The sequence below is a fragment of the Cetorhinus maximus genome, chromosome 7 (genome assembly GCF_964194155.1).
Source record: "Cetorhinus maximus chromosome 7, sCetMax3.hap1.1, whole genome shotgun sequence".
Lineage (NCBI taxonomy): Eukaryota > Metazoa > Chordata > Chondrichthyes > Lamniformes > Cetorhinidae > Cetorhinus > Cetorhinus maximus.
The window spans coordinates 83,364,666-83,392,106 of NC_135885.1; the positions used below are offsets into that span (position 1 = coordinate 83,364,666).

At 43.4% G+C, this 27,441-nt stretch overlaps 1 protein-coding gene across 1 annotated transcript in view; it reads right to left on the minus strand.

Moving 5' to 3' along the window:
• mre11a (MRE11 homolog A, double strand break repair nuclease) overlaps positions 1 to 27,441 on the minus strand; it is a 117,949-nt gene that overhangs the window by 31,574 nt on the left and 58,934 nt on the right. The window contains exons 13-15 of the mRNA XM_078545777.1: positions 21,576 to 21,749; positions 6,317 to 6,379; positions 3,694 to 3,907 (exon numbers count right to left, since the gene is read on the minus strand). Of these exons, the coding sequence (XP_078401903.1) occupies positions 3,694 to 3,907; positions 6,317 to 6,379; positions 21,576 to 21,749 (451 nt within the window). The remainder of the gene's footprint in view (positions 1 to 3,693; positions 3,908 to 6,316; positions 6,380 to 21,575; positions 21,750 to 27,441) is intronic.

Below are 27,441 nucleotides of genomic sequence, written 5' to 3' on the forward strand. Positions count from 1 at the left end.
CCTGTTGGGGAGTTTCAGGATGTTGACCTAGGGACAGTGAAGGAACTGCAATATAGTTCCAAGTCAGAATGATGTGTAGTTTGGAGCAGAGTTTTCAGGTGATGATGGTCCCATGCATCTGCTGCCCTTGTCCTTCTCGGAGATAGACGTCAGGGGTTTGGGAGATGCTGTAGAAGAAGCCTTGGTGAGTTGCCATAGTGCATCTTGTAGATGGTACATGCTGCTGCCAATATGCGCCAGTGGTGGTGGTGAATGTTTAAAGTGGTGGTTGGGGTGCCAATCAAATAGGTAGCTTTGTCCTGGATGGTGTCGAGCTTCGAGTGTTGTTGGAGTTGCACTGATCCAGGCTAGTGGACAGTGTTCCATCACAGTCTGACTTATGCCTTGTAAATGGTGGACAGGCTTTGTGGAGTCAGCAGGTGGGTTACTCACCACAAATTCCCAGCCTCTATGCTGCTCTTGTAGCCACAGTATTTATTTGGCTGGTGCAGTTCAGTTTCTGGTGAATGGTAATCCCCAGGATGTTGAGTGGGGGATTCAGCGACTGTAATGCCATTGAATGTCAAGGGGACATGGTTAGATTCTCTCTTGTTGATGGTCATTGCTTGGCACATGTGTGATGTGAATGTTACTTGCCACTCATCAGCCCAAGCCTGGAAATTGTCCAGGTCTTGCTACACACGGACAAGGACTGCTTCCGTGTTTGAGGTGCCACAAATGGTGCTGAACATTGTTTACCAGAAAACATCTCCACTTCTGACCTCATGATGGAAGGATGGGTGCTATTCCTTTGCATGTGCCTCTTGATCTCATCGGTTATATGGAATCTGAACATGTCCCACACTAATAAGCTGCATTCTTTACGTAGGCCACCAGGATGCCTATTAGCGATCCACAATTTCACTCCATCCTCATCCATCCAAACACTGTCATACACATGCACAAAAACCCCTGCATGGAGCTGGATTTTCGGCATGGTTTTACATTTGTAAATTACCATGGGCATTTAATTTCATTCCATTGGCCCACCGTGAGTCTTATCTTCTCACACTTCGCCTGGTTTTCACTAGAACTGTTTTCGAACTTATCCACTCCACAGTTTCGCTACTAGGCATATCAAAATTCATGGGTGTTTCATCCATGTTGATGTGACATAGTGGGTACTGGCATTTTTGCCACTGTATCGCTGGAAACCGGTGATTTTGGCATTGAGGTATTTTGGTAGTCTCTGAGTGACCTTCGTCTTCTGCTGCAACACTAGACATTTCATCCCACAAAGCGGTTACATCAACTAGTTGTTGCTCTGAAATCTTTGCTGGACTCAGGGCCTACATAAGTGTGTATTTGCCCATTGCGTTTCCAGTGATGATATAACTGTGCTGACAATTTTCAAGGACCCAGTCCGACACATGCTTTTCAAGGTCAGGCCAGTGGCTGGTCCTGTTCTCAGGGCGCATTTGATTTTGGGCGTCTCCTTCAGGGCATATTTCTCCTTTTTCCATTCTCACACCAGTTTTTCACTAACACTGAATTTCCATGATGTAGCACGGTTATTTGACGAGTTAGCAAACAATGCGACTTTTTGCTTGAAACCAGCTTCTTCATTCTTTTTGCCCGAGGACCCATTTCTGTTCATTGTTTGCCATGCATTGCCAACTCTGTTTGTGTGTGTGTGTGCACACGTGTGTGGGGGTGTGTCTTAAATTCCTCCACATCTTTTTGGCAACACGGCCTGCCTCGCCTGCTTGATCCCATGTGCTGACTTATAAGGTATTTAAACATGCAGTTCTGAGGTGAAAAATTGAGGCTGACTCCTAATGCAAGTTTAGCATGTCTTAGCAGAAAAGGGTGGTCAACTTATATGCCTAGTAGGCCTAAACATGATTTTTGGAGCCAGGAAAAAGGGTTGTCTTATACGCCAGATTGACTTATACATCGCAATGTATGGTATTGACGGCTAGTTTTGAAGTTTGGTGCTTGAGGTAGGGGAATGCAGCTTTCTGCCCGCAGTAACTTTAATAGAAGAGCTTTTATCTGGGATTTTCGTAGCATTTTCATCAAAATTACAATTGATAAACAGGAGGGCCTCTGTGGAAATTCACCATTAGGTGAGAAATACAATTATCCATCTATATAATCAAAGCTATCTACTGCCATTCATCATCATGCAGAATAATAACATAGTGACTACTTCAATTAGTGCACCCAAATACAGCTCCCAAAGTTAATTAAACCCACCCAATGGAGAGAAGCAAGTTTGGGTGACAGACATTTTAACAGTTTTATGTTAAGGGCTCCACTACATATGAAAACAATGACTCACTATGCAATAACTGGAGTGTTATAATTGTTTTAAATCTACTATTTTAAGGACTGTGTTCTTTGTAATTTTAGAAGAGGCGTAAAAACAGTTAGATAAGATTAGGAAAGAGATCTGTGGAACCCCAGAAGATGGTGGGTAATTGTAGCAGTAAGAACAGAAGCTTTTCTAGCTTTGTCAGAAGTCCATTAATGAACTGTATAGGTTCACTAAAGGACAGATTCAAACTGATTTTCAGGCTAAGGCAGAGCTGCTAGGTGACAATCTTGCATCAGTCTACATTCCTGTAGATAATGCTTATGTTCCAAATCAGCAGTAGTCTTCAGTCTTTAATAAAGGTCTCAGCTTGTTAGGAGTATGGTAAACAGTCTCTAGATGACACCAAAATCTGTGCAAGCGTTAAAACAACAAGGGTGTAGTGCAATCAAATGCAAAAAGATTTGGTTGCGCTGGGAAGTGGGCCACACAATGGCAAACAGTCATAGATAATTGTAATTTCATGCGTGTCAGTAGAAGAGACACAGAACCCATGCATTATTTGCAGGGAACAATACTAAAAGAGACAAGGAAAACATTGCTGGTGTTTTGTGCTCAGATCGCTAAGGTTCATGACCAATATAAAGAAACTAAAGTTAATAGAACCAAATGCCACTATTTTGACAATACACAGGTTACTAATCAGACCATAAATCTTGAGTACTTTGAACCCGCCAAAATGATGGGTGATATAATTGCCTTGAAATAGGTTCAGGAGAGAGGTACAAGAATGATTCCTATTTTAAAGAGCTTCAGCTTCTCAGGTAGGCTCAAGTACCTTGATCTGTTTATATTATAGCAACAAAGACTTAGAGGTGCTCTACTACAAGGTATAGCATTTAATTAAAGGGCTGGATAATGTCACTACTGATAATAGCATTTTCACAGGTTGAGGTTATACTCTGTATGAGTAGGACAGATAGGCAATTATTCTTTTCCCCAGAGAATTGTGCACCTGTGGAATACATTGTCAGCTAGTGTGTTTGGTGCTAACTCTCTCTGTGCCTTCAAGATGGAGCTTGACCATTTGCTGACTGGGGCAGAGATCAGATAATTCTGAAGGTAAAGGACCATGTGATCTCATGGACTGGTTTTAATCATCTGAAAGAGTCAGAGGGGATCTTTCCAGAGAATCTTTTCCTTTATTGGCCTGGATTTTTTTGTCTCTCTCAGAAGATTACATGGCTGTGAGGGTGTATGCGATGAGAAGTCTGGGGAAGGAAAAAATGTTTAACCATAATGTATAGACTATTATGGCATAGGGCTGACTTGATGGACCAGTTGATCTTTTCCTGCCTGTCAATTTTATATGTTTGTATAATATAAATAATTCTTACTGCTTCCTCTTTTGGATCCTCCTCTTCCTGTGGAAGAGCTCTGACCTCTACTGTTACCCCTTGCACGACCTCTGCCTCGCCCTCTGATAATCATAGACATACTGCCTTCATCAGAGTCTGCAGCCTTTTCTTCAGAAACGTCCATGTCGTCATCACTAATCAATCTTGAAACTTCTTTTCCTTCAATTCTATGTGCTCTGGCTCTATTCATTGCCTTTCATTTAATGGAGAAAAAAACTGCCAATTAGCTCACTATAATAAGAAAATATTATCCATATCAATTTGACAATTCCCTACAGCCAATTTACAGACACACACTCTGGACTCTAGCTAATATATAATGAGTGACGGTAACTCTCCACACAAATATTAAAGGAATAAATTTCAAAGAATTCTGAGGGAAAAAATCAGCCACTTTATCTCCTGTGAAGCAGGATTGGGTAATTAAAGTCAGGAGCATGCATGAAATTCCAGTGGCTAATATTACGACTCTTCTATAGTTTTAATATTTTTGCAACTTGTCAAGGCTCCTTCGATAGCAATGTCCAAACACCTAGAAGGACTAGGGCAGCCGGCGCACAGGAACACCACCATCTGCAAGGTTCCCTTCAAGTCACACACTATCCTGACTTGGAAATATATTGTCATTCTTTCACCATCACACGATTCAAGTCCTGGAACTCCCTCCCTAACAGCATTGTGAGTGCACCTCCATAACAGGGACTGCAGCTGTTCAAGAAGGATGCTCACCCTCTCAAGGGCAATTTGGGATGGCCAACAAATGATAGTCTTGTCAATGACACCCACGTTCCATGAACAATAAAAAGAGATGTTTGAAGATTTAAGATCCTTGTATGCATTCCTTTTATATTACAGACCAATTTTGTGTGTTCAACCCAGTCTCTGTAGTGTTAAAGTCCATTATCTTGTTCCTAAAAAACAATAGCCTAAGAATCAGTTACAAATTAAATTTAAATCAGTTGCTAGAGCCAATAGCATTGCTATCTTAAATTCTCAACCTTTAGAGCCCTTTGTCTTCATAGCCTGGATAATTCATTTTCCAGATATAAAAGAATTAAAAATAGAATCTCCCTGCTAGCTAGCAATTTACAGAATCAATATGCAGTGCAGAGCATTGGACTTGCTCCAATGATTCAGGAGCAAGAGGTTGGAGCTTAGTACTAAATCACAGAGATCAGCAGATTACAGGTTTTGTTTCCAGATTTGTGCCAAGTTAACTGAGCAGTTGGAGTAGCAGCCGACACATTGAAATTAGCCTCAGCATTCTTTGTTAGAAAGGTTAAGAATACAAGTTAGCGCATTCTTAATCATGATCATTATCCTGTGACTACTTCTGGTTTGTATGCAATTCAAGTGAAGACAGGATTGGGTTCAGCTATTATGCTGTTGTGTGAATATTTCTGTGATGTTCACTGCCCAATTTCATATGTGAAGAACAGCCATTTGGGCAAAGTGCCAGAGTGTTAGTTTTCCTGTGGAGCCATAACCAATATGAGTTAGCACCTTTAAGAGGGGAGGGGGCAAGAGAGAAAAATTACTGAATCAAAAAATATGGGCATGGACAAGGTGGATAGGGAGCAGCTGTTCCCCTTAGTCGAAGGGTCAGTCACGAGGGGACACAAGTTCAGGGTGAGGGGCAAGAGGTTTAGGGGGGATGTGAGGGAAAACTTTTTTACCCAGAGCGTGGTGATGGTCTGGAATGAGCTGCCTGGGACGGTGGTGGAGGCGGGTTGCCTCACATCCTTTAAAAAGTACCTGGATGAGCACTTGGCACATCATAACATTCAAGGCTATGTGCTGGTAAATGGGATTAGGTAAGTAGGTCAGGTGTTTTCTCACGTGTCGGTGCAGACTCGATGGGCTGAAGGGCCTCCTCTGCACTGTGATTCTGTGAAATAAGTCCTTCCAAACCTTCTGGTGTCTTTTTTAACTGCCTGCATTTTAAGCTGGAATTCTCTCTCTCTCTCTCTTTGTCTCTTTCCTCCTTTTCTAACCTTGCTATTTCTAATTCCCTTTCCTGCTTTGCTTTCTCTTTCCTGCCTTTCTGCCTGTTCCCTTTGAAATGCTCTTTTTCTGCTGCCTCTAGTTCCAATCTTCTCACTTGCAACTGAATTTGAGCCCATTCCAATGACCCACCCCTTGGAGAACTCGGTATCTCGGGTATTCCTTCCAATTTCAAATGCTGTGCTATATCTTCAATTATGTCTGATTTCTTTGTCCCTGACAAAGTTACAAAGCGTAGAGGCATCAGCGTACCAGTTTCTTGTGAAATCTGGAATGTCATTACATACCCAAGCAGATGTGTATGAACAACATTTATATGCCAGCCTGAAAATATTAATGGATTATGGAGCACTCATTGTGGAGTCACTTAGATATACATTTACTTTTAATTACAGAAAGACTTTTTGGGCTTGGAGGGGTCAAATTTGCACCCATATAAACAGGGCAGCAATAGAGCACCACTCTAAAATCTGGTAACAAAACACTCCTGCAAGTAGCATCATATTGAGTCCAGCGTGTAAAAGGTTGAGGCACAGCTATATTATTTAATTAAAGACTTGAAAGTTAATACAGAATCATTACACAGGAAACAACTTACCTCTTGAACTTCTTCATCTTCTTCAGCTGTGTTTTTTTTCCGGGTTTCACGAAAATGGAGAACCTGAAAGTTTAAAAGATTAGAGAAGGCTAGTCTTTATGAAACATCCCAGTAGAGACCCCACGCTAGGCCCAATAACCAGGCAGGATGATGTCTTCTGTACTGATGAGAGAACCAAGTGTTAGCCAGATAGTTAATTTTTCAGTATGTAGTTTCTGAAGTTTTTATATTTCTAATAATCTTATCAATTATCTTGCCAAAAACAATTAACTTTACTACAGGATCCTAAAGATTTGGACAAAATACACTTTCTGAACCAAAATTCAGTGACTATGGAGGAAAGATCTGTTCTTGCACAACAAGGAGCATCTAAACAGACGATGTCCACTCCTTGGGACAAAAAGCACAATGTTATCAATGGGGAACACAACGTGGGCCATTATCTGTGCGACCCATGGTGCTTTCTGCCACCTGGGAAATCAACGCAAGTCTGTGCAGTGCCATTTGAAGTGGTGATGTGCAAATGAATTTTTTTTAATCCTACAAAATGTACGTGTGCAGTTCATTTTATAAAAAATATTTTATTTGTGCACAATGAACTACACTACCAGCTGAGGAATACTTTTCCTCCCAGTATATTTCTCCCTTACCAATTTTAAAGCCATAGAAAAGTTACAGCACAAAGAGGCCATTCAGCCCATCGTGCCTGCGCTGGCCAAAAAAAGAGAAAAAAGAAACTAGCCGCTCATTTTTAATCCTACTTTCCAGCACTTGGTCCATAGTCTTGCAGGTTACAGCACTTCAGGCGCAGATCTAGGTACCTTTTAAATAAGTTGAGCATTTCAGCCTCAACTACCAACTTAGGCAGTGAATTCCAGATGTCCACCATCCTCTGGGTGAAACAGTTTTTCCTCATGTCCCCTCTAATCCTTCTATCAATCACTTTAAATCTATGCCCCCTGGTAATTGACCCCTCAGCTAGGGGAAAACAAGTCTTTCCTGTCTACCCTATCTAGGCCCCTCATAATTTTGTACACCTCAATTAAGTCACCCCTCAGCCTCCTCTGTTCCAAGGAAAACAACCCTAGCTGATACCAATCTTTCCTTATAGCTGCAATTTTCCAGCCGTGGCAACATTCTTGTAAATCTCCTCAGTACTCTCCAGAGCAATTATGTCCTTCCTGTAATGTGGTGACCAGAACTGTACACAAAATTCCAACTGTGGCCCATCCAGCATTTTATACAGTTCCATCATTACATCCCAGCCTTTGTATTCAATACTTCGACCAAGAAAGGAACATATTCCCTATGCTTTCTTGACAACCTTGTCCACATGTCCTGCCACCTTCAAGGACCCGTGGACATGCACTCCAAGGTCTCTCACTTCCTCAATCCCTATCAATATCTTACCGTTTATTGAGTATTTCCTTGCTTTGTTTTCCCTCCCAGATGCATCACCTCACACTTTTTCAGATTGAATTCCATTTGCCACTTTTCCACCCACTCAACCAAACCATTGATATCTTTCTGGAGACAACAGCTATCCTCTTCACAGCAAATTTTTGTGTCATCTGTAAATTTCCTAATCATGCCTCCCACATTTAAGTCCAAATTATTAATATATACAACAAATAGCAGGGGCCCCAACACTGCACCCTGTGGGATACCACTGGAAACCGTTTTCCATTCGCAAAAACATCCATCAACCATTACCCTTTGTTTCCTGTCATTGAGCCAATTTTGGATCCAACTCGCCACCTTCCCCTGTATCTCATGGGACTCATTTTTCTGCCCAGTCTGCCATGTAGGACCTTGTTAAATGCCTTACTAAAATCCATGTAGACAACATCCATTGTATTACCTTCTTCAATCCTCTTTGTTACTTCCTCAAAAAATTCTATTAAGTTAGTTAGACACAATCTTCTTCTAACAAAACCATGCTGACTATCCCTGATCAATTCATGCCATTCCAATTAACAACTTATCCTGTCTCTCAGAATTGATTCCAATAATTTGCCCACCACCAAAGTCAGGTTGACCAGCCTATAATTTTCTGGCCTATCCCTCGCACCCTTTTTAAATATCGGTACAACTTTTGCAGGCCTCCAATCCTCCGGTACCTCATCTGTATCTAGTGAGGATTGGAAAATGATCTTCAGAGCACCCGCTATTTCCTCCATGGATTCCTTTAACAACCTGGGATACAACCCATCCGGTTCTGGTAATTTATTCACCTTCGAGGATGCCAGTGCCTCCAGTAATTTCTCTCTCACTATGCTTATTGTATCTAATATTTCACACTCCTCCTCCTTAACTAATATGTCTGCATCATCCCTCTCCTTAGTGAAGGCAGAGACCAAGTATTCATCGAGAACACTGCCCACATTTTTTTTTTGTTCATTCATGGGATGTGGGCTTCGCTGGCTGGGCCACCATTTATTGCCCATCCCTAGGTGCCCTTGAGGTGGTGGTGAGCTGCCTTCCTGAACCGCTGCAGTCCATGTGGTGTGGATATACCCACAGTGCTGTCAGGAAGGGAGTTCCAGGATTTTGACCCAGCGACAGTAAAGGAATGGCGATATATTTCCAAGTCAGGATGGTGAGTGACTTGGAGGGGAACTTCTAGGTGGTAGTATTCCCATCTGTCTGCTGCCCTTGTCCTTATAGATAGTAGTGGTCATGGGGTTTGGAAGGTGCTGTTGAAGAAGCCTTGGTGAATTCCTGCAGTGCATCTTATAGATGGTACACTGCTGCTACTGTACGTCAATGATGGAGGGAGTGAATATTTGTGGATGTGGTGCCAATCAAGCAGGCTGCTTTGTCCTGGATGGTGTCAAGCCTCTTGAGTGTTGTGGGAGATGCAATCATCCAGGCCAGTGGGGACTATTCCATCACACTCCTGACTTGTGCCTTGTAGATGGTGGACAGGCTTTGGGGAGTCAGGTGGTGGGTTACTCGCTGCACTATTCCTAGCCTCTGACCTGCTTTTGTAGCCACAGTATTTATATGGCTAGTCCAGTTCAGTTTCTGGCCAATGGTAACCCCCAGGCTGTTGATAGTGGGGGATTCAGTGATGGTAATGCCATTAAACATCAAGGGGCGATGGTTAGATTCTCTCTGGTTGGAGATGGTCATTGCCTGACACTTGTGTGGTGCAAATGTTACTTGCCACTTGTCAGCCCAAGCCTGGATAGTGTCCAGGTCTTCCTGCATTTGGATATAGGCTGCTTCAGCATCAACACACAAGTTACCATTTACATCTCCGATAGGCCCTACCCTTTTCCTCTTCTCTTGCTCTTAAATGTAGTAATAAAACATCTTTAGGCTTTGATTTTATCTGCCAATATTTTTGTGTGTGCTCTTTTTGCTTTCCTAATTTCCTCTTTTACTTCTCCCCTGTACTTCCCTACTCCCCTAGGTCTTTTTTGGTATTAAGCTTTTTGTGACTGTCATAAGATTTCTTTTTCTGCTTTATCTTACCTTGTATGCTTCTGGATAACCAGAAGCATAGGCTCTAGATTTGATAGCACCACACTTTTTCTTTGTGGGGGCATGTCTACACTGTGCCCATAGAAACTTGCTTTTGAATACCTCCTACTGAGTTGACACCATTTTTCCTTCTCGTAGCTGTATCCAGTCCACTATCGCCAGTTCACCTCTCAACTTTGTAAAATTTGTCTTCACCCCCATTTAAAACTTTTGCTCCTGTTCTATCTTTGGCCTTTTCCATTATTATGCTAAATCTAACTGTATTATAGCCACTATCTCCAAAATGGTCACCCACTACTACTTCATCCATTTGCCCAGCTTCATTTCCTAAGACTAAATCTAGAATTTCACCCCCTTTTGGTGGGTTTGTTACGTGCTGGCTGAAAAAGTTCCCTCGAATGCAGTTCAAGACTTTTTTGCCCTCTGTGCCCTTCAACACTGTTCATATCCCAATCGATATTAGGGTAGTTGAAGTCTCTAACTATTACTGTCCTATTGTATTTGCACTTAGAAATTTGCCCATATATTTGCTCTTCTAACTCCCTTCCACTATTTGAGGGTCTATGGTACACTCCTAGCAATGTGGCTGCCCTTTATTTCTGAGCTCAACCCATATGGCCTCATTTGATGCTTTATTTAATATATTATTCCTCCTCACAGCTGTAATTGTTTCTTTAACCAATAATGCTACACCCCCACCCTTGTTATCCCCCTCTCTATCCTGCCTGAAAACTCTATATCCAGGGATGTTGAGCTGCCATTTTTGCCCCTCTTTAAGCCAAGTTTCTGATATCACGCTGCCATGTGTCTATCTGTACCCTCAGCTCATCGGCTTTATTTGCTATACCCCTTGCATTTACACATACGCCTTTTAACACCACCAAATCCCTGTGCTGTACACTTTTTAACCTGTGCTTTTTCTGTCTTTCAGAGTCACTCACTAATTCTCTCTCATTACCTGCTCTGAATTTGCCCTCAGGTTCCCAGACCCCTGCCAAGCTAGTTTTCTCTCAAGCGCATTGACTACCTACTTGGGTATGGTTATATGGGAACTGATCACTCACTGACATATTTCCCAAGTGGCTGTAAGTCAGGTGTGAGTCTTAACGGTATGCTATTTGATCACAGCTAAACACCACACCCGAGCTTGAAATTGCCCTCACCCGATGTACACATATGGATAAGGTCAGCGGTAAGGAAATACCTTGTACAATTTTCTCTTTCCAAGCGGGAGGGCAGAGATCAACTCAGTAAAACCAGGAAATCACGCTTGAACTGTCATACCACATGGGGCTGGGTTACATGCTGAGGGTAGGCTCCACACACCCCAGCATAAATGTCAAGGTGACTTTAAGCCTCCACTTAGCTGGCTTGCCCCATTTTAATTTTTTGGACAGCAGCCCTTTAATTATTATGAGGCAGGGCTTCTGTCTGTATCCAGAAGGAAGACTGCCTCATAGAGCTGCCAGTGAGCAGCTCTGCACACCGGCAGTGCCAGCAAGAGCGGTGGTCACTGCTGGTGCTGCACGTAGGCTAAGAAGATGGCTTTCACCAATGCACCCAGACATTCAGGTGCGTCCAGCATCTAGCTGGGGTCAGGCTGATGGGCCCCAGCAAGTGGGGTGGGGGGGGGGGGTGGAAGAGGGGGTGGAAGAGGGGAAAGGCCTCCAACTGGAACCGGGAGCACGGCAAGAGGCACCCACCACTTCCCCCTACCCTAATCCTTTAACTGGCCAGCAGACGGCAGGGTTAAACCTGCCAAGCTGCACACTGAGTGTTGGCCTCTCCCACCGCCCTTTATATTGGAGCGGTAACATGACGAGGCCCTTAATTGGGCATTAATTGCCCACTGATGGGCCTCTACTGAACCAAGAGCGGGTGACCCACCTGCTGCCTCCCCTGTTATGCATAAAATTGCAGGGGGGACAGCAGTCTTGTGGCCGATGGCACGGCGCCCTAATTTACAGGTCCATCTGCCAGCTTTCCCATTCTAAGATGGCCCATGGCACCTTCCAGCACCTTGCCAAAAGGGCCATATTTCATGTGAAAGTCCGGACAGTGAATGTTGACTAGAATTAAATTATGCAGCATCTCACAGCCAAAACTGCCTTCACCCAACATCCATGCACTGCCTATTCCAGCCAAGTATCAGCTTGGAGCAGGAGTTCTCTTTCAGATGTGAAGGCACCCTCACTCCAATTCAACCAGGTTATTAGCACGCATGTGTATTTATCCCATCTCCATTCACCATTAGATATATAAACTGACATATGTGGCGCATCGTATTATGTAGAGAAGTCCAGAATTTTGCGGCAACCAAAGACTTCTCAGGCCTGCATTTGCATGCCAAGCCTCAGAGAACAGGAGCTTCTGGTCACTGAGAGATTGCCAGTCAGAAGGTTTGTGTTAGACCTAGATATCCTTGACCAGTGGGGTGGGGGTGGGGGGTGGCTCTGTCCCTGGAATCCCAGTAGATCTCCTGGCCAGTGAAGTTCTGGAGTCAGTACACAGTACTATGTTTTCTAGATGCCTCAGAGCTGAAGCATTGAGAAAACAAGTTAAGTTCAGCTAGCTCACCAATGTTCCATACTTGAGTTAAGCCTGGAATGTAGACTGGTAGTTGAAGAAATTGAGGCTGGAATCATGTAGCACCGATAAAAATGGTTTTTTAAACAATGTTGAGCTGAAGTAAAGTATGATCGAAGTTTGATGCATTAAAACCTCTGTGCTTCACATCTCCACTTTAGTTTGCTGTCCTCCAGGCATTCCCCCTCCCCAAAACACAGGAAGAATTGTGGTCTGGTGGAGAATGTGATCATCTCACAACCGCTAATTCCATTCCTATCTGGATATTTTTCCAGTGTGGTGCTATTAATCGTCTGAACTTCAACTGCTTTTACTGGGGTCTCTGCCATAGTAGAAGTTAAGGCACCTACAGTCTGCTCTGGTAATTCAGGGGAAAACTAGCCAAGGTTTCCATTCCTGGTTGCTATCCAGCCTTCCTGCTGGGTGAGTGCAGGGTGAGTATAGAACCAATCTTTAGTATGATAACACCCACAATCTAATAGTTTTCTCATTTCAAGTCTTCCACAAATGTTCCAAGAACACCTGCTGCTTGTGCAACTGTAACCCAGCAAGAGAACCTCAGGAGAAACCTTGGTCAAATGAATTAAAAGGGGATAAAAAGGAGGCAGAAACTAGTAATCAGCTTTTTTAAGAAAATAAAATTCATAAATAAAAGGATTTTATTAAAAATAAAAGTGATTTCAAATCACTTCAGGATTTGCAAAGCTAAGCGAGAATTGAAGTTGTTAAATACAAATTCTAGAACGAGCCTCCAATTTGTCTAATTATTCTACTGAACATGAAAATCAATTTTATTAGAAAAGAATCACTTTACAAGTTTTAAAATTATGTAAACTTATTTTTGGAGTAAATATTATCAATGGCTAAAACCAACTCCTTGAAGGTAGGGACTAAGCAGGGTCTCTTTGGATTGAAATGGCTTAAAAATGGCATGTCTCACAGATGGATCCATCAGTCCTCGGTGTCAGACTCAAATTGGATACCTAAGCCAAGCAGGGCTGCAGTACTTAAGGGCACAGCTGTTGTTTGACCAGCCAGATTGACTCCCGGGTAGAACCTGAAAGGATAGATCGATTTCTCTCACTTGGTTCCATATAATCCTGTAGACCAGGTAGGGTGATCTAGCCAGGACAAGCAACATGAGGTTCGCCAGTGTGGTGTGCTGGTCAGCTGTACGGTTTTGGCCAATTAAACTCCAGCAGTTACCATGCATACATCTGAGAAATCCCCAGCACCCAAGTATCTCCAAAGTGAGCTAGCATGAAATTCACACATGTAAGACTAGGTTTTTCCTTGTCTAACCCTCAGGGAGCTGGTCTGTCAGGAAGTCATGAAAAACTTGGAATCCCTCCACATGCTGTGGGATTACCCGATCATGGAGACTTCTCAAGTAAGCAACTGGACCCAGGTGGTAGGTATGAAGGCGCTCATCTCCTGAATCCACTAAGTCCTCACCTTGATGAAGCTGCCAGGATTCCCAACACTGGGAAAACTCGGTCGACAACAGTTAAAGTTGAAAGCTAGAATGGCCTTGAGGCTTGCAGCCCCATCGTCAAAGGCCCAACGTGCCTCCTTGCAGCATTCGTCACTTGCCCATATCCCAGCCTCAGTTAATGCTAAAAATAGGCAGAATGGATGTAGATAATAGATTTCTCAGGCTTTAATCCCTCCACTCAACCCAACATGTCCTTTTCTTGGTTAACATTCCCCCGCAGTTTCCCTCTTCCCAGCGTAAAGTGACAATGGAAACGCACTCTTGACCCATAGCTGACCAGAGTCCAGTGAAAATCGTCATCGCATGGCAGAAAAGGAAAACTGGGTAGGGCAGGGCAGACCACACACCCATAACACACACCCACTCCCAAATACAGTAAATTATATGGGTAATCCTCTTTGCCAGATTTTCTGCTAAGCACTACACCCAAGTCCTGAAAATGCAAATCTATCCCAAAGTCTCTTGAAAAGAGAATAAAAATAGCTACCTGTACCAAATTTAGTGAATGATTATTTTATTGCAGTTATAAAGCATACTTGTAATATCTAGTGGCATGAAAGGGTTGCTACAGAACAGTTCTTAGTGGTTAAAAGCAAAATAATGCGGATCCTGGAAATCTGAAACAAAAACAGAAAATGCTGGAAAAACTCACCAGGTCTAATAGCATCTGTGGAGAGAAAGACAGAGTTAACCTTTCGAGTCCGTATGACTCTTCAGAGCTAAAGAGAAGTAAAAATGTGATGAAATTTATACTGTTTAAGAAGGGTGGAGCAGGTGAAGCTGGATAGAAGGCGAGCGATAGGTGGAGGCAAAGGAAAGATTGACAAAGATGTCATGAACAAAAGGACAAATGGTAGTGGTACTGGCTAAAGGAAGTGCTGATGGTGACATTAAGGTCAGAAAGCAGAATATGGTAATAGCAGAACAAGGGTAAGCACCCTGGAAAGAACAACATGAACAAGTGACAGATGTCCCTAGTGGGGGTGGGGTGGGAGGATGGGATAGTGGTAGGAAAAAAGGATTGAAGGGATAAAAATGTGGGGATAAAACAATGAATAGAAATGAAAATAAATTAAAAATAAAAATAAGTGGATAAATAGTAAAAATGAATATTGAAAAAAGGGGATAAAAAAGGTGAGGATGGAGGGGAAAGTTCATGGTTTGAAGTTGTTGAACTCAATGTTAATTCTGGAAGGCTGTAGAGTGTCCAATCGGAAGATGCGGTGCTGTTTCTCCAGTTTGCGTTGAGCTTCACTGGAGCATTGCATCAGGTCAAGGACGGACATGTGGGCATGAGAGCAGGGTGGTGTGTTGAAATGGCCAGCGACAGGAAGGCCTGGGTCATGCTTGTGGACAGACCGAAGGTCTTTCTCTCCACTGATACGTTTAGACCTGCTGAGTTTTTCCAGCATTTTGTGTTTTTGTTTCAGTTCTTGGTGGTTGTTCTGCAGCTGTGAATCTACAGTGTTAGTAAGATTTTAGAACAAGAATTATCAAAGTTGATCCTTATCCTGTTTTTCCCCCAATATTTACATAAATGCACTTTCCAGCAGAAGTTACTGGGTAGTAAGCAGGACCAGGAATTCAGTCATTCTTTTCCCTCCTAGCCTAGAGAACCATATATTATGTAGAACAATGGAACTGATTGGCTGCTGCATTTCTTGTATTGCCACTGACTGGTGAAGAGACTGACTGTTTGGGAAGATTAATTTTCTCTCACTTGCACCTTGATGTCTTTGTTCCCAGTTCTCCACCAATCTGGTTATTTTCCCTGGTATGTCCCACCCCAACTCCAACTTGTCCCCTCAAGTACAAGGGTTGTAGACTTAAGCATACCTGGTGAACCATTACCAGATCCAGTTGGACCATTTTTAGTCTTTCAAGTCCTTAATTCTCCTCTGCAAAATTATTCACTTCTGTAGGATCATACTAGACAGCAAAGGTAGCTTTTTCTACCCGTGTTAATATTTGCTGCATTCTCAGCCACATCCTTAAATGCCTCTCCTCTGCATCACTTCCAGCAATTACAAAGAGCTCACGGACTCCTTTAATACTAAGATAGAGGTCATCCATTTAGTTGGCTCTGCCTTCCCCATGAGGCTAATTTCCCCCTCACTGCATTCCTGCCCTAGTTCTGAACCCATGTACCTCTTTCCCATCTCCACTCATTCCGTCTCTTGCGCTCATTGCATTTATGAGACCCACCACCTGTTATTTTCACCTCATTTTCATTAAACTATGAACAGCCAAATCCCCATTTTTGGCCCCCAGGCTAGTTGATATTTTAACTGGATTCTACTCAAGTATTTTCCTCCTCCCTTTCAAAAGCCACTATCATACCCTACCCCCGCACAAAAAAATTACCATCTACCTCTGTCCTTTAAAATTACTTTCCATCTCTCATTCCCTTCCAAAGTCCTTGAAACATATTGCCAAATTCTTCTCAACTTTGTGTCCATTTTTCACACAAATCTATGACTGAATCTCACCAATCAGGATCCGGCTCCAGACTGTGATCATGAGGCACTCTCTTTTTGGCCTCTCTACATGCTTCGACATAGTTAACTACACCAGTCTCCTCCAATACCTCTGTTGTGCAGCTCAGTAAAATGACACTCGGTTCCATTCTTGGATATTCGACTTTAAGCAAAGCATCTCCAGGAATGGCTTCTATTCCCATATTGTTATCTCCAGAGTTTCCTTCCAAGGATTATCCTTGGCTGGCTCTTCTCATACACCCTTTGATGACATCGTCCACAGACATGGGGTCATCAGCACATAAGAAAAAGGAGGAGTAGGCCATTCAGTCCCTCAAGACTGCTACACCCTTCAATAAGATTTTGGCTGACCTGATTGCGGCCGTGACTCCACTTTCCTGTTGCCTCCCCCCTCCAACTGCCCCGCACCCCCTATAACCCTAGACTCCCCTGCAGGCCAAAAATCTGTTTACTCAGCCTTAAATATATGCTATGACCCAGCCTCCACTGCTCTCTGGGGTAGAGCATTCCAAGATTAATGACCCTCTGAGAGAAGGAATTCCTCCTCAACTCTGTCTTAAACGGCACACCCCTTATTTTGAAACTGTGTCCCCTAGTTTCAGATTCCCCCACAAAGGAAAACATCCCATCAGCATCTACCCTGTCAGCCCCACCTCGAAATATTTTATGTTTCAATGACATCACCTCCCCAATGAGTACAGACCCAACCTGCTCAACCTTTCCTCAAAGTCTAGGCTTGCTCACCCCAGAAATCAACCCAGCGAACCTTCTCTGAGCTGCCTCTAGTAGAAGTATATCCATCCTTAAATAAGGAGACCAAAACTGCACATAGTACTTCTGGTGTGGCCTCAGCAATGCCTGGCAGAGTTGTAGCAAGCTTACCTTTAAACGTCATCACCCTTGCAATAAAGGCTAACATTCCATTTGCCTTCCTAATTAGTTGCTGGATCTGCATGCTAACTATTTGTGAATTATGAATAACGACACTTAAATCTTTCTGTGCCTCAGCAATCTGCAGTCTCTTTCCATTTAAAATGCATTCTGCTTTTCTATTCTTCCAACCAAAGTGGTCAACCTCACATTTTCCCTTTTGTACAGTGTACATCTGTACATTTTCCCCAGCTCCACTTGTATGCTGAAGACACCCAAGCTTTACCTCTCTACCACCTCTTTCAACTCCTCTACTCCCTGTGTTGTCAGACTGTTTGTCCAACATCTAGTTTTGGATATATGATGGCCCGTGTGCTTTGGGGGAAGCCTGTACGTTCCTTTTGTGTGATGCTCTCTTGAAGACCAAAGTGAAACTAGGGAGCATTCTGAGAGGCCGGTGGAGTGCGGGGGTTGTAAGTAGCTTTCTGCTTATGGCATAATTTGGTTCCAAGAAATGCCCATGTAACCTGAGGTTGGTATGGAGAAGAAAGTTGAAACAAAAAGTAAATAGAATGCTAATTGCAGTGGTGTCAGGTTCCAGCCTATCAGGAGGAAGAAAATACAACTCCAGATGCTTTAGGTGAGGCAATGTGTGAGCGAGCTAGGTGTATCAGAGAAAAAGACTATGAACCATGTAGTTGGTTGGTCAGTTAAAAAAGGAACTCTGGATAGCTACGCAAACAGGTCTTGTCAGTGTTAACCGTATCCAGGGACTTAGGATGGAATGTGGCTGTTGGTGAATGTGACTTCAGAACTGAAATGATTGAGTGGTAAGTGGGCGATCCTCCAAAAGGGAGGATGAGTTGGAACGACTAAGAGATTGCATGCAGTCCCACATTTGCTCAGGAAGTAAAGATTTAAAAAGTGAAATCTTGTCCATCAGTTTTCTTTCCATTGGTTTTGTGGGGGTTCCTTTCTTTTAAAGAAGTTATTAACTTCTATGGGGATTGTAACAGATAAGCCACAATTTCCTCCAGATAAAGATCAAAGACATTGAAAGCTACAACTCTGTACCCTTGCCATCAATTCCAAACCCCCTTAAGGCACCATCTGGTGCAGAAACAAACTTCTCATAACCATGACATTCTATTTGACCCCAAGCTGAACTTCTGATCCTATGCTGTCCAACATTCAGATCAAGCAGTACCATTTCCATAATATCGGTCACCTCTAATCTACCTTATTCTATTTGCACCAGAAACACTCATACATACATGCCTATTCCAATTCTCTCCTGGCCAGCCTTATTTCGCTCACCCTCCATAAACTTTAGCTCATTCAAAATTCTTCTACTTCTATCTATGCTGCATCAATTACCACACTGTAGCACGAGATAGGCACAGCAAAACAATCCTACAACAAACTGATCAAATCAAAGCTCTGCATTTCTGCAATGTTCATTGTGAATGGTGGTGAAAAATTAAACAACTAACCAGGAGAGAAGACTGCACAAACATCCCCATCCTCAATGAAAGGGGAGCCCAGCACATCAGTGCAAAAGGCAAAGCTGAAACATTTGCAATCAACTAACAGTACCAAAACAATGATCTATCTCAGCCTCCGCCTGAGATCCCAGCATCACAGATGCCAATCTTCAGACAATTCAATTCATTCCACACGATGTCAAGAAATGGCTGAAGGCATTGGATACAACGAAGGATATGAGCTGTAATAACATCCTGACTGTAGTACTGAAGACTTGTGCTCCAGAACTAGCCGCAATCATAGCCAAGTTGTTCCACTACAGCTACAACACTGGCACTTACCCATAATCTAGAAAATTGCCCAGGATATGTCCTGTCCATAAAAAGCAGGACAAATCCAATCTGGCCAATTACTGCCCCATCAATCTACTCTCAATCATCAGCAAAATGATGGAAGGTGTCATTGACAGCGCTAACAAGTGGCACTTACTCAGCAATAACCAATCACTAATGCTCAGTTTGGGGTGTCAGCTGTGGCTCAGTTCATAGCACTCTCACTTTTGAATCAGAGGGTTGTGGGTTCATGTCCCACTCCTGGAAAACCAAGAACTGTGATTGCACTTGAAAGAAGTTGCAATCTGTGACTGTTGGTAATCGAAAGAGTTTCCACCAGGCAGACTCGGCTCCAGACCTCATTACGGCCTTGAAACAAACATGGACAAGATCTGAAAGAGATAAATTAAGAGTGACTGTCCTTGACATTTAGGCAGCATTTGACTGAATATGACATCAAGGAACCCCAGCAAAATTGAAGTCAATGGGAATCAGGAGTAAAACCCTCCACTGGTTAGATTTATATCTTGCACAAAGGAAGATGGTTGCGGTTGTTGGAGGCCAGTGATCAAAGCCCCAGGACATTGCTGCAGGAGTTCCTCAGGACAGTGTCCTAGGCTCAACCATCTTCAGCAAAGCTTCATCAATGATCACCCTCTGTAGGGAGAGAAGTATGGATTTTTGCTGATGAATGAAGCGTGTTCAGTACCACTTGCAACTCCTCAGATAATGAAGAGTCTGTGCTCACATGCAGCAGGATTTGGACAACATTCAGGCTTGGGCTGATAACTGGCATTTAATATTCGTACCACAAAGGTGCCTGGCAATGACCACCTCCAACAAGTGAGAATCTAACTATCTACCTTTGAGATCCAATGGTATTACTCATGCCAAATCCCACAGCAGCATCCTGGGGTTACAATTGACCAACAACTTAATGGACCAGCCATATAAATACTGTGGCTACAAGAACAGGTCAGAGGCTAGGAATCCCATGGCAAGTAACTCACCTCCTCACTCGCCAAAGCCTGTCCACCATCTACAAGGCACAAATCAGGAGTGTGATGGAATACTTGCCACTTGCCTGGATGAGTGCAGCTCCAATAACACTTATGAAGTTTGCCATAAGCAAGGACAAAGCCGCTGCTTGATCGGCACTCCATCCACCACCTTAAACATTCACTCCCTCAACACTGGAGCATGGTGGCAGCATCTACAACATGCACTGCAGCAACTCACCAAAGTGCCTTTCACAGCACCTTCCAAACCAATGACTACTACCACCTAGAAGGACAAGAGCAGCAGCAGAAATACAGGAACCCACCACCATCTGCAAATTCCCCTCCAAGCCACACAACATCCTGACTTGGAATTATATCACTGTTCCTTCATGTCATTAGTTTAAAAAACCAGAAACTACCTTCTTAACAGCACCATCAGCTACTCAAGAGCAATGAGGGATGACAATAGATTGCCCATGACACTTGCATTCTGAACCAATATAAAAAAAACAGCATCTGAGGCATTGCAAGTGGTACTGAAAACTCTGCAATCATCAGCAAACATCCAATCTTCTGTCATACAGAGGGGTGATCATTGATGAAGCTTTGCTGAAGGTGGTTGAGCCTAGGGCACTACCCTGAATAACTCTTGCAGCAATGTCCTGGGGCTTTGATCACTGGCCTCCAACAACTGCAACCATCTTCCTTTGTGCAAGGTGTAAATCCAACCAGTGAAGGGTTTTCCCCCAATTCCCATTGACTTCAATTTTGCTAGGGCTCCTTGATGTCATACTTAGTCAAATGCTGCCTCGATGTCAAGGGCAGTCACTGTTAATTCATCTCGAGTTCAGCTTTTGTCCATGTCTGGTTCAAGGCTGTAATGAGGTCTGGAGCTGAGTCTGCCTGGTGGAATCCAAACTGAGCATTAGTGATTGGTTATTACTGAGTAAGTGCCACTTGATAGCGCTGTCAACGACACCTTCCATCACTTTTTTGATGATAACCACTTTCTTACTAACCTACATTGGCTTCTGGTCTCCAATATCTTAAAATTATCATCCTCACTTAAATAATTTCATGAGTTCACCTTTTCACTTTGAACTTTGTAGCATCCTCCAGTCCTATTAAGATCCACTTCCAAGCTCTTCTTTCCTCATGTGCACACCCCCACTCACCAACCCTGTTCCCTTTACCCCTTTTTGACAACCTGTTTTCCGTTGCACAAGTCCCTCACTCTGAAATTCTCTCCCCAAATCCCTCAGGCCTTTTCATGACCCTCACCTCCTTTAAGGCCCTGTTTAAAACCAATTTCTTTGACCAAGTTTCTGCTTACCCCTCCTAATATCTTCTATGGTTCAGCATTTATTTATTTTGATTGCACATTTATGAAGTCCCTTGGAATATTTTTCCAAGTTAAAGTTGTTGTATTAACCCATGCAATTTTTTTTGAAAGCCAATATTTCATGTTGCAGAGACTTGTTATTAAGCATTAAAATTACTTACTTCTTTATCAATTTCGTCTTCGGTAGCATCAATGTGCCGCTCTTTCAAAAACCGCTGGGTCTTTTCCAGTTGAAATTTTACCAGCTCATCGATAGCATCTTTTTCTTCCTTGTCAACAAACTCTTGCACAGCTTCCCCCATCCCCCTTTCAGTCAATAGTGACAACCGGACACTCTGTAGAGGAAAGGCAACATCTTAGTATCTTCAATCCATGCATAATTTGTAAAGAAACGTTGGGCTGGATTCCCATTAACCTACTGGAAATGTCACAGAATGGGGTGGAGACTGCCATCCACCTGACCCTGCTGTAAAGCTGTGGGCTTTTCTTGGGAGTAAACTAACACTTAAACAGGGCAAGTTTGGAGGAGTAGCGCCATTGATAGGATCAGAGCTGCTGCAAAGGGAAACACTGTTGTGCACACAACAACTAAAAGGCCATATGCTTTGTGAAACGCTAGAAGCACTCTATAGGAAGTGAAATCCTGGACAGTGATTGAAGGAAAACAGCCTCAAGGGGTTGAGCAGCAAATATTTTGATGCATCAGTAGGCTTACTATTCACAGAAATAATAATGGATGGTCCATCTCCTAGAAGCCAGACAGGGGATGGTACTATGAAGGAAGGTGGCTGAGGCAGTCAGTGCTAACTTCACTTCAATATACTGCCGCACAATGCCTAAAGACGTTTAATGACCTTACAAGGGTGACCAATATAGGTGAAGCCACAGGGTCCCATGAAAATCCTGTAAGACTGAGAGACATTTTCATAGCCACCATAACCTCACAATGTGGATACCTGAACTAACGTCTAACACATGACTAGGGACAAAGTGTTAAAGGAGAGGCAATTATAGTTAATATGTGCATGAAAACAGTGGCACCATGCAGGCATCTGTGAAAAAGCACATTTGGTTGCTAACTAGATTCCCTCCAGTGTTTTTTCTCCTTGTAAAGGGAAGGGTCGCCTAAATCAGCAGCAATGAACAACACAAAAGGGCAGGCATAGCCACCATCCACTGAACAACTCACTGCCTCAGAAGGTGGAAGAAGGCTGCAGCAGCAAGGTGATCCCAGTCATTGTGGTTTGACATGTTGCTGAAAACTGACCTCCAACTGTCAAGATTAAGTGAGCAACGATGGCATCCCAAGGCCCCTATGGTAAACAATGCAGGCTTCTACCAAGGCCTACCTTCCAAGTCCTGTGGCGAGAGGACTGGCGATGGGATCGGGGCTGTGAACCTGGGAGTCCCTAGTCAGAACCTGTACACAAATGACAGATACATAAAGGTCGCTGGACACCAGTATTGGGACAGAGGTGTCTTTGGACAGCAGCATCTGCGACTGAGTAGTCCCCTGCAGGATACCCTCTGCTCAGCCTAAATGGGGAGGGGGCTATAAAGGATCCTCTAAAAATAGTCTGTCCCACTTTCTCCTGGCTGGGAACCACACCCAGTAGGATCACCATCTTTGTGGTTAAAGAAAACTCTAAATTCTTCAACCGGGAACATTAGAACACTTATGGATAATCTCAAGAGCAGCCATCCAGAAAGAACAACTGCAATCTTATCATGTGAACTATCAAGACTCCAAATTAACATCGCCGCCCTCAGTAAGATCGACCTCTCTGGGGAGAGACAGCTGAAGCAACAAGTAGGGGGAGACATCTACTAGAAAGGAAAGACTGCTGGCGACCCTGGAGCTATCCAGTTTTGCTATCCAGAATAGGGTCTGTGATGCACTGCCAGAACTCACCAATTGTATAAATGAAACATTTATGATACTTCACCTACAGCTCAGCCATAAACAATATTCCAACATCATCAGCGCTTATGAACCAATCCATGACTCCGATGAAGATGCTCAGAAAAAGTTCTATTCTAACTTTGAAGAAGTCCTCACTGCCATCACAAAAAGAAAAAAAAAATCATCCTTCTGTCGGACTTTAATGCCAGGGTTGGCTGCGACTCCAAAGTCTGAGTGGAACCATTGGAACATATCGGGTAGGTAAAACCGATGCAAATGGCTTCCTCCGTATAGCCTCATTATAATAAATGCCCTCTTCTGCCAAAAGGAAAAATACAAAGCCACATGCAGGCATTCTAGATCCAAGCATTTGCACTTCCCAGATTATGTCATTGTTCGAGTCAAAGATCTAAGTGATATCAGTATCACTTGATCCATGCGGGGGACTGATGCCTGCTAGATATATCATCGACTTGTTCGATCAATGAACATCCACCTTGCACCAAGACACTGCAAGATCCAAAGGTCCAAGAGGAATGTCTCAGCCCTAAAACAGCCTGACAGAAAAGAGGAATTCCAAATGCAGCTCACTAACAATCTGGAAAAATCTTCGCACAGTCAGCTCAATCTCAGAACAGCGGGATCAAATAAAGTTAGTTGTACTGGACTCCTGTGCCCAGACCATTGTGTATGAGCATTAACCTCACAGGATTGGTTAGACGAAAATGGTGCTCAAATGTGTGAATGCCTGGAACAAAAATGAGCAGTATTCATTGCCTGGCAGAGCAACCCAAGGTCACAGCTCAAGGCAGCATTATCAATCAATTAAGGCTGACGTCCAAAGACAAATCCAGAAGTTAAAGGACATGTGGTGGGAACAGAAAGCCCTCAAGAGATCCAACAGTATGTTAATGACATGCAAAGCTTTTTTGAACACACCATGGCCATCCATAGTCAGAGGTAAAATAGACAAAATTTCCTACATTCACAGGGTGTGTTTCTTAAAGATAACAATACCATCTGTAAACATTGGAAAGAACATGTTGAACAACTCCTCAACTATGAATCCACAGTGGCAGCTGATACTCCCCAGGTTATCCCGCAGTACCTTGTGGTAGAATCCATGGTGAACCAACATCGATGGGAGAGCTGCAACAAGCAATTAACAGATGGAAAAAAAACAAAGCCTGAAAATCTTTAGTGTTCCAGCTCTGATCTTTAAAACTGGAGGATTTTTGCTCACACCAAGACTCCAAGCACTCGTCCTATCGATTTGGAAGGAAAAAGAACTCCCCCTGACGACTTCAGGAATGCAAAATTGTATCTATTTCCAAGAAGGGAGATAAATCATGCTGTGGAAACTTTCCTCTTGTCCTTGGCAGGGAAAATCTTGACACACATTCTCCCAGTGACAGTGTGGCTTTAGGCCATGTAGAGGAGTCTCCAACATGATCTTTGTTGCCAGACAAAGCTAAGAAAAATATAGTGAATGCCACCAGGAACTCTTCACGGCATCCAACAACTTGATTTGACTCAGTAAATCGCTGGACTCTGTGGATTGTGCTCCTATGATTTGAGTACCCAAGAAACTTATTACAATCCTACAACTGCTTCATGATGACATGACTGCAGCTGTATTGAGTGAGGAACTTGAATCAGACAAGTTCAAAATCCAGGCTGGGGTCAAGCAAGGCTTTGTGATATACCCCATACTATTAACAATCTACTTGACAGTGGCCATTCACTTCAAAGAAAAACTGCCCTCTGGTGGCAGTATTAAATCCCATCTAGGTGGAAAGCTCTTTAATCTCAGTCACCTTTGTGCCAAACTAAGCTGACCACCATAGATACACATAGTTTGTGGGTTACTGCAGTGTCATTGCCCACTCTGCATCAAATTTGCAAGCAGCTCTCAATCCGTTCAATTCTGCAAAGAAGAAACTCGACCCATCCTCGAATGTGGCTCATATCAACTCACACCTGATCAGCCAAATATTCCACCTCCAATATGTGTTCAAGGAGACACTCTGGAATATGTCGAGCACTTTTCTTACTGCAGCAGTCACCTCTCTCAAAAGGCTACCATTGACAAGGAGATCCAACAACGGACTAGCGACACCTGTTCAGCCTTCAAAAAATTATAGCAGTGAGTGCTTGACAAATAAAACTCCGCAAATCAACAAAAGAGCAGCTATTGCACCAGGCTCCATTACTGCAGAGAGACCTGAACTATGCACCAGCGCTACATAAGAGCACGAGATTAATTCCACCAGCAACGCTTTCTCTGGATTCAATCGGAGGGCTGTCGAGCAAATGCTAGTGCCCTTCTTGAAGCGCAGTCCACTAGCATTCAGGCAAAACTCCTGCAAAATCAACTTCAATGGACTGGCCATTAGGTCTGCATGGCTGAAAATCATCTCCCCGTCAGGTCCCGTTCACTCAAATGGCCAACGTTCGAGGGAGGATAAAGAAATTGCTACAAAGACACTCTGAAGCTCTCCTTGAAATGCACCAGCATTGGCCTTAATGACTGGAACAGCTCACTCCCAATCGTTTAGAATGGTGTACTTGTCCATCAAGCTGCATCACGCTTCAAGTCCCAATGCCTTAATGATAAGGCAGAGCAATGGCAGAGAAGGAAAGAAAGGAAAGGTAAATCCTGCATTCCAATTCCCACTACCTTGTCGGATGTCCTGTCCCATGTGGCCAAGGATCTGTGAATCCAAAATAAGCCTCCTCAGTCACATGAAGACTCATGGCAGAAACACGTGACCCTGAGTAGATGTCATCCTTGAATGGAGGGAGAGCCACTGACAACAAAAATGGTGTGTAAATTGGGGGCACACAGTTGGATTACCCAAATTAGCAACACTATGCAGGATCCATGTCGAGTCATGCAAAAAAAAACCTCAGTGTGGCATCCAGGAGATATCTGTGGCAACAAAACGTCAGAGAGAAATTCTAAATGACCAAGTTACCAATATTTCAATAAGTCAATTGGAGCTTGGCCTTCAGTGGATAATTTCACAGGGATTCCAAAACATAACCAGGATTATTTGGTCATTTCATGGCCATGCTCAGCAACAATGTGTCAACAAATTTCGTTGGCTCTAAGAATTTGCAGCAATAAGGCTACATCTTTCCAGCTTGCTGTAATACTAGAAAATGGGAGCTTGGGCCTACTATCTTGCTAAATTGAGCTCTTCGGTCATTTACTTCTTCCATGAGAGACAAGCTGTTGAGAAGGTGAGAGATGGGACATTTGTATTGGGTCAACTGATAGGAAATCACCAGATCTTTATGGTGCTTGAAGAAGGTCTGGCTGTTTGTTTTGAACTGCAATTGCTTTAATTGATTGAGGAGGGCGGGGGGAGAGAAACTGAAAAGGCAAAGGTTGGTAACTTGCTGGAAATCACATAGGAAAGAGGGAAAAAACTTAAGTTGTGAACCTGCTGGTTTTGAAGGCAGTCTTGTTGGGGAATAAGCGGAAGAAGGAAGGAAGGCTGCCCTAACTGGCTCTCTCTCTCTCTCTCTCTCTACCTTGCATACAATTGTGTGTGGCTATCAACCTGTGGCCAGAGAACCCTCATCTGAGTGTAAGTGGTCTGCATTTTGACCTGCAAAACTGAGACCAGTTGGTGAGAACTTCCAGACATCCAACAGGAGCAGCGGCCCATCTTCACAAGAGGGTATTCCAGGTCGACAGCGTCGAGACCCTGCAAACTTTATCCCTTATTTTATAACTCCCATCCTCTAAAGCCCATTTGCAGAGAGACTCTATCTATTTGTCCTTTGTGTGTGTGTGTGTGTATATGTTCGCACCAGTAGGGGAAATAGACGATTGGCTATTTTGTTGAGAAAATTAAACTTTTAAATTAATGGTATGGCCTGTAGAGTAGTGGGGCTAGATCATACGCGTACTCCTCCCATCCCAGTCATAACAGTATATTAATTCTGAAAGTGAAATTAAAATTTCAGGACATTAGATTTATCAAGGCACCAGAAACAAGGGGCAGGATTTTCCCCTCGCTCGGGGGGGGGGGGGGGGGAGTTAAATGCAGACGTGTGCCTCCGATCGGCACCCCATAAGGCCCGCCCAGTGTGATGTCCGCATGGAAGCGCTA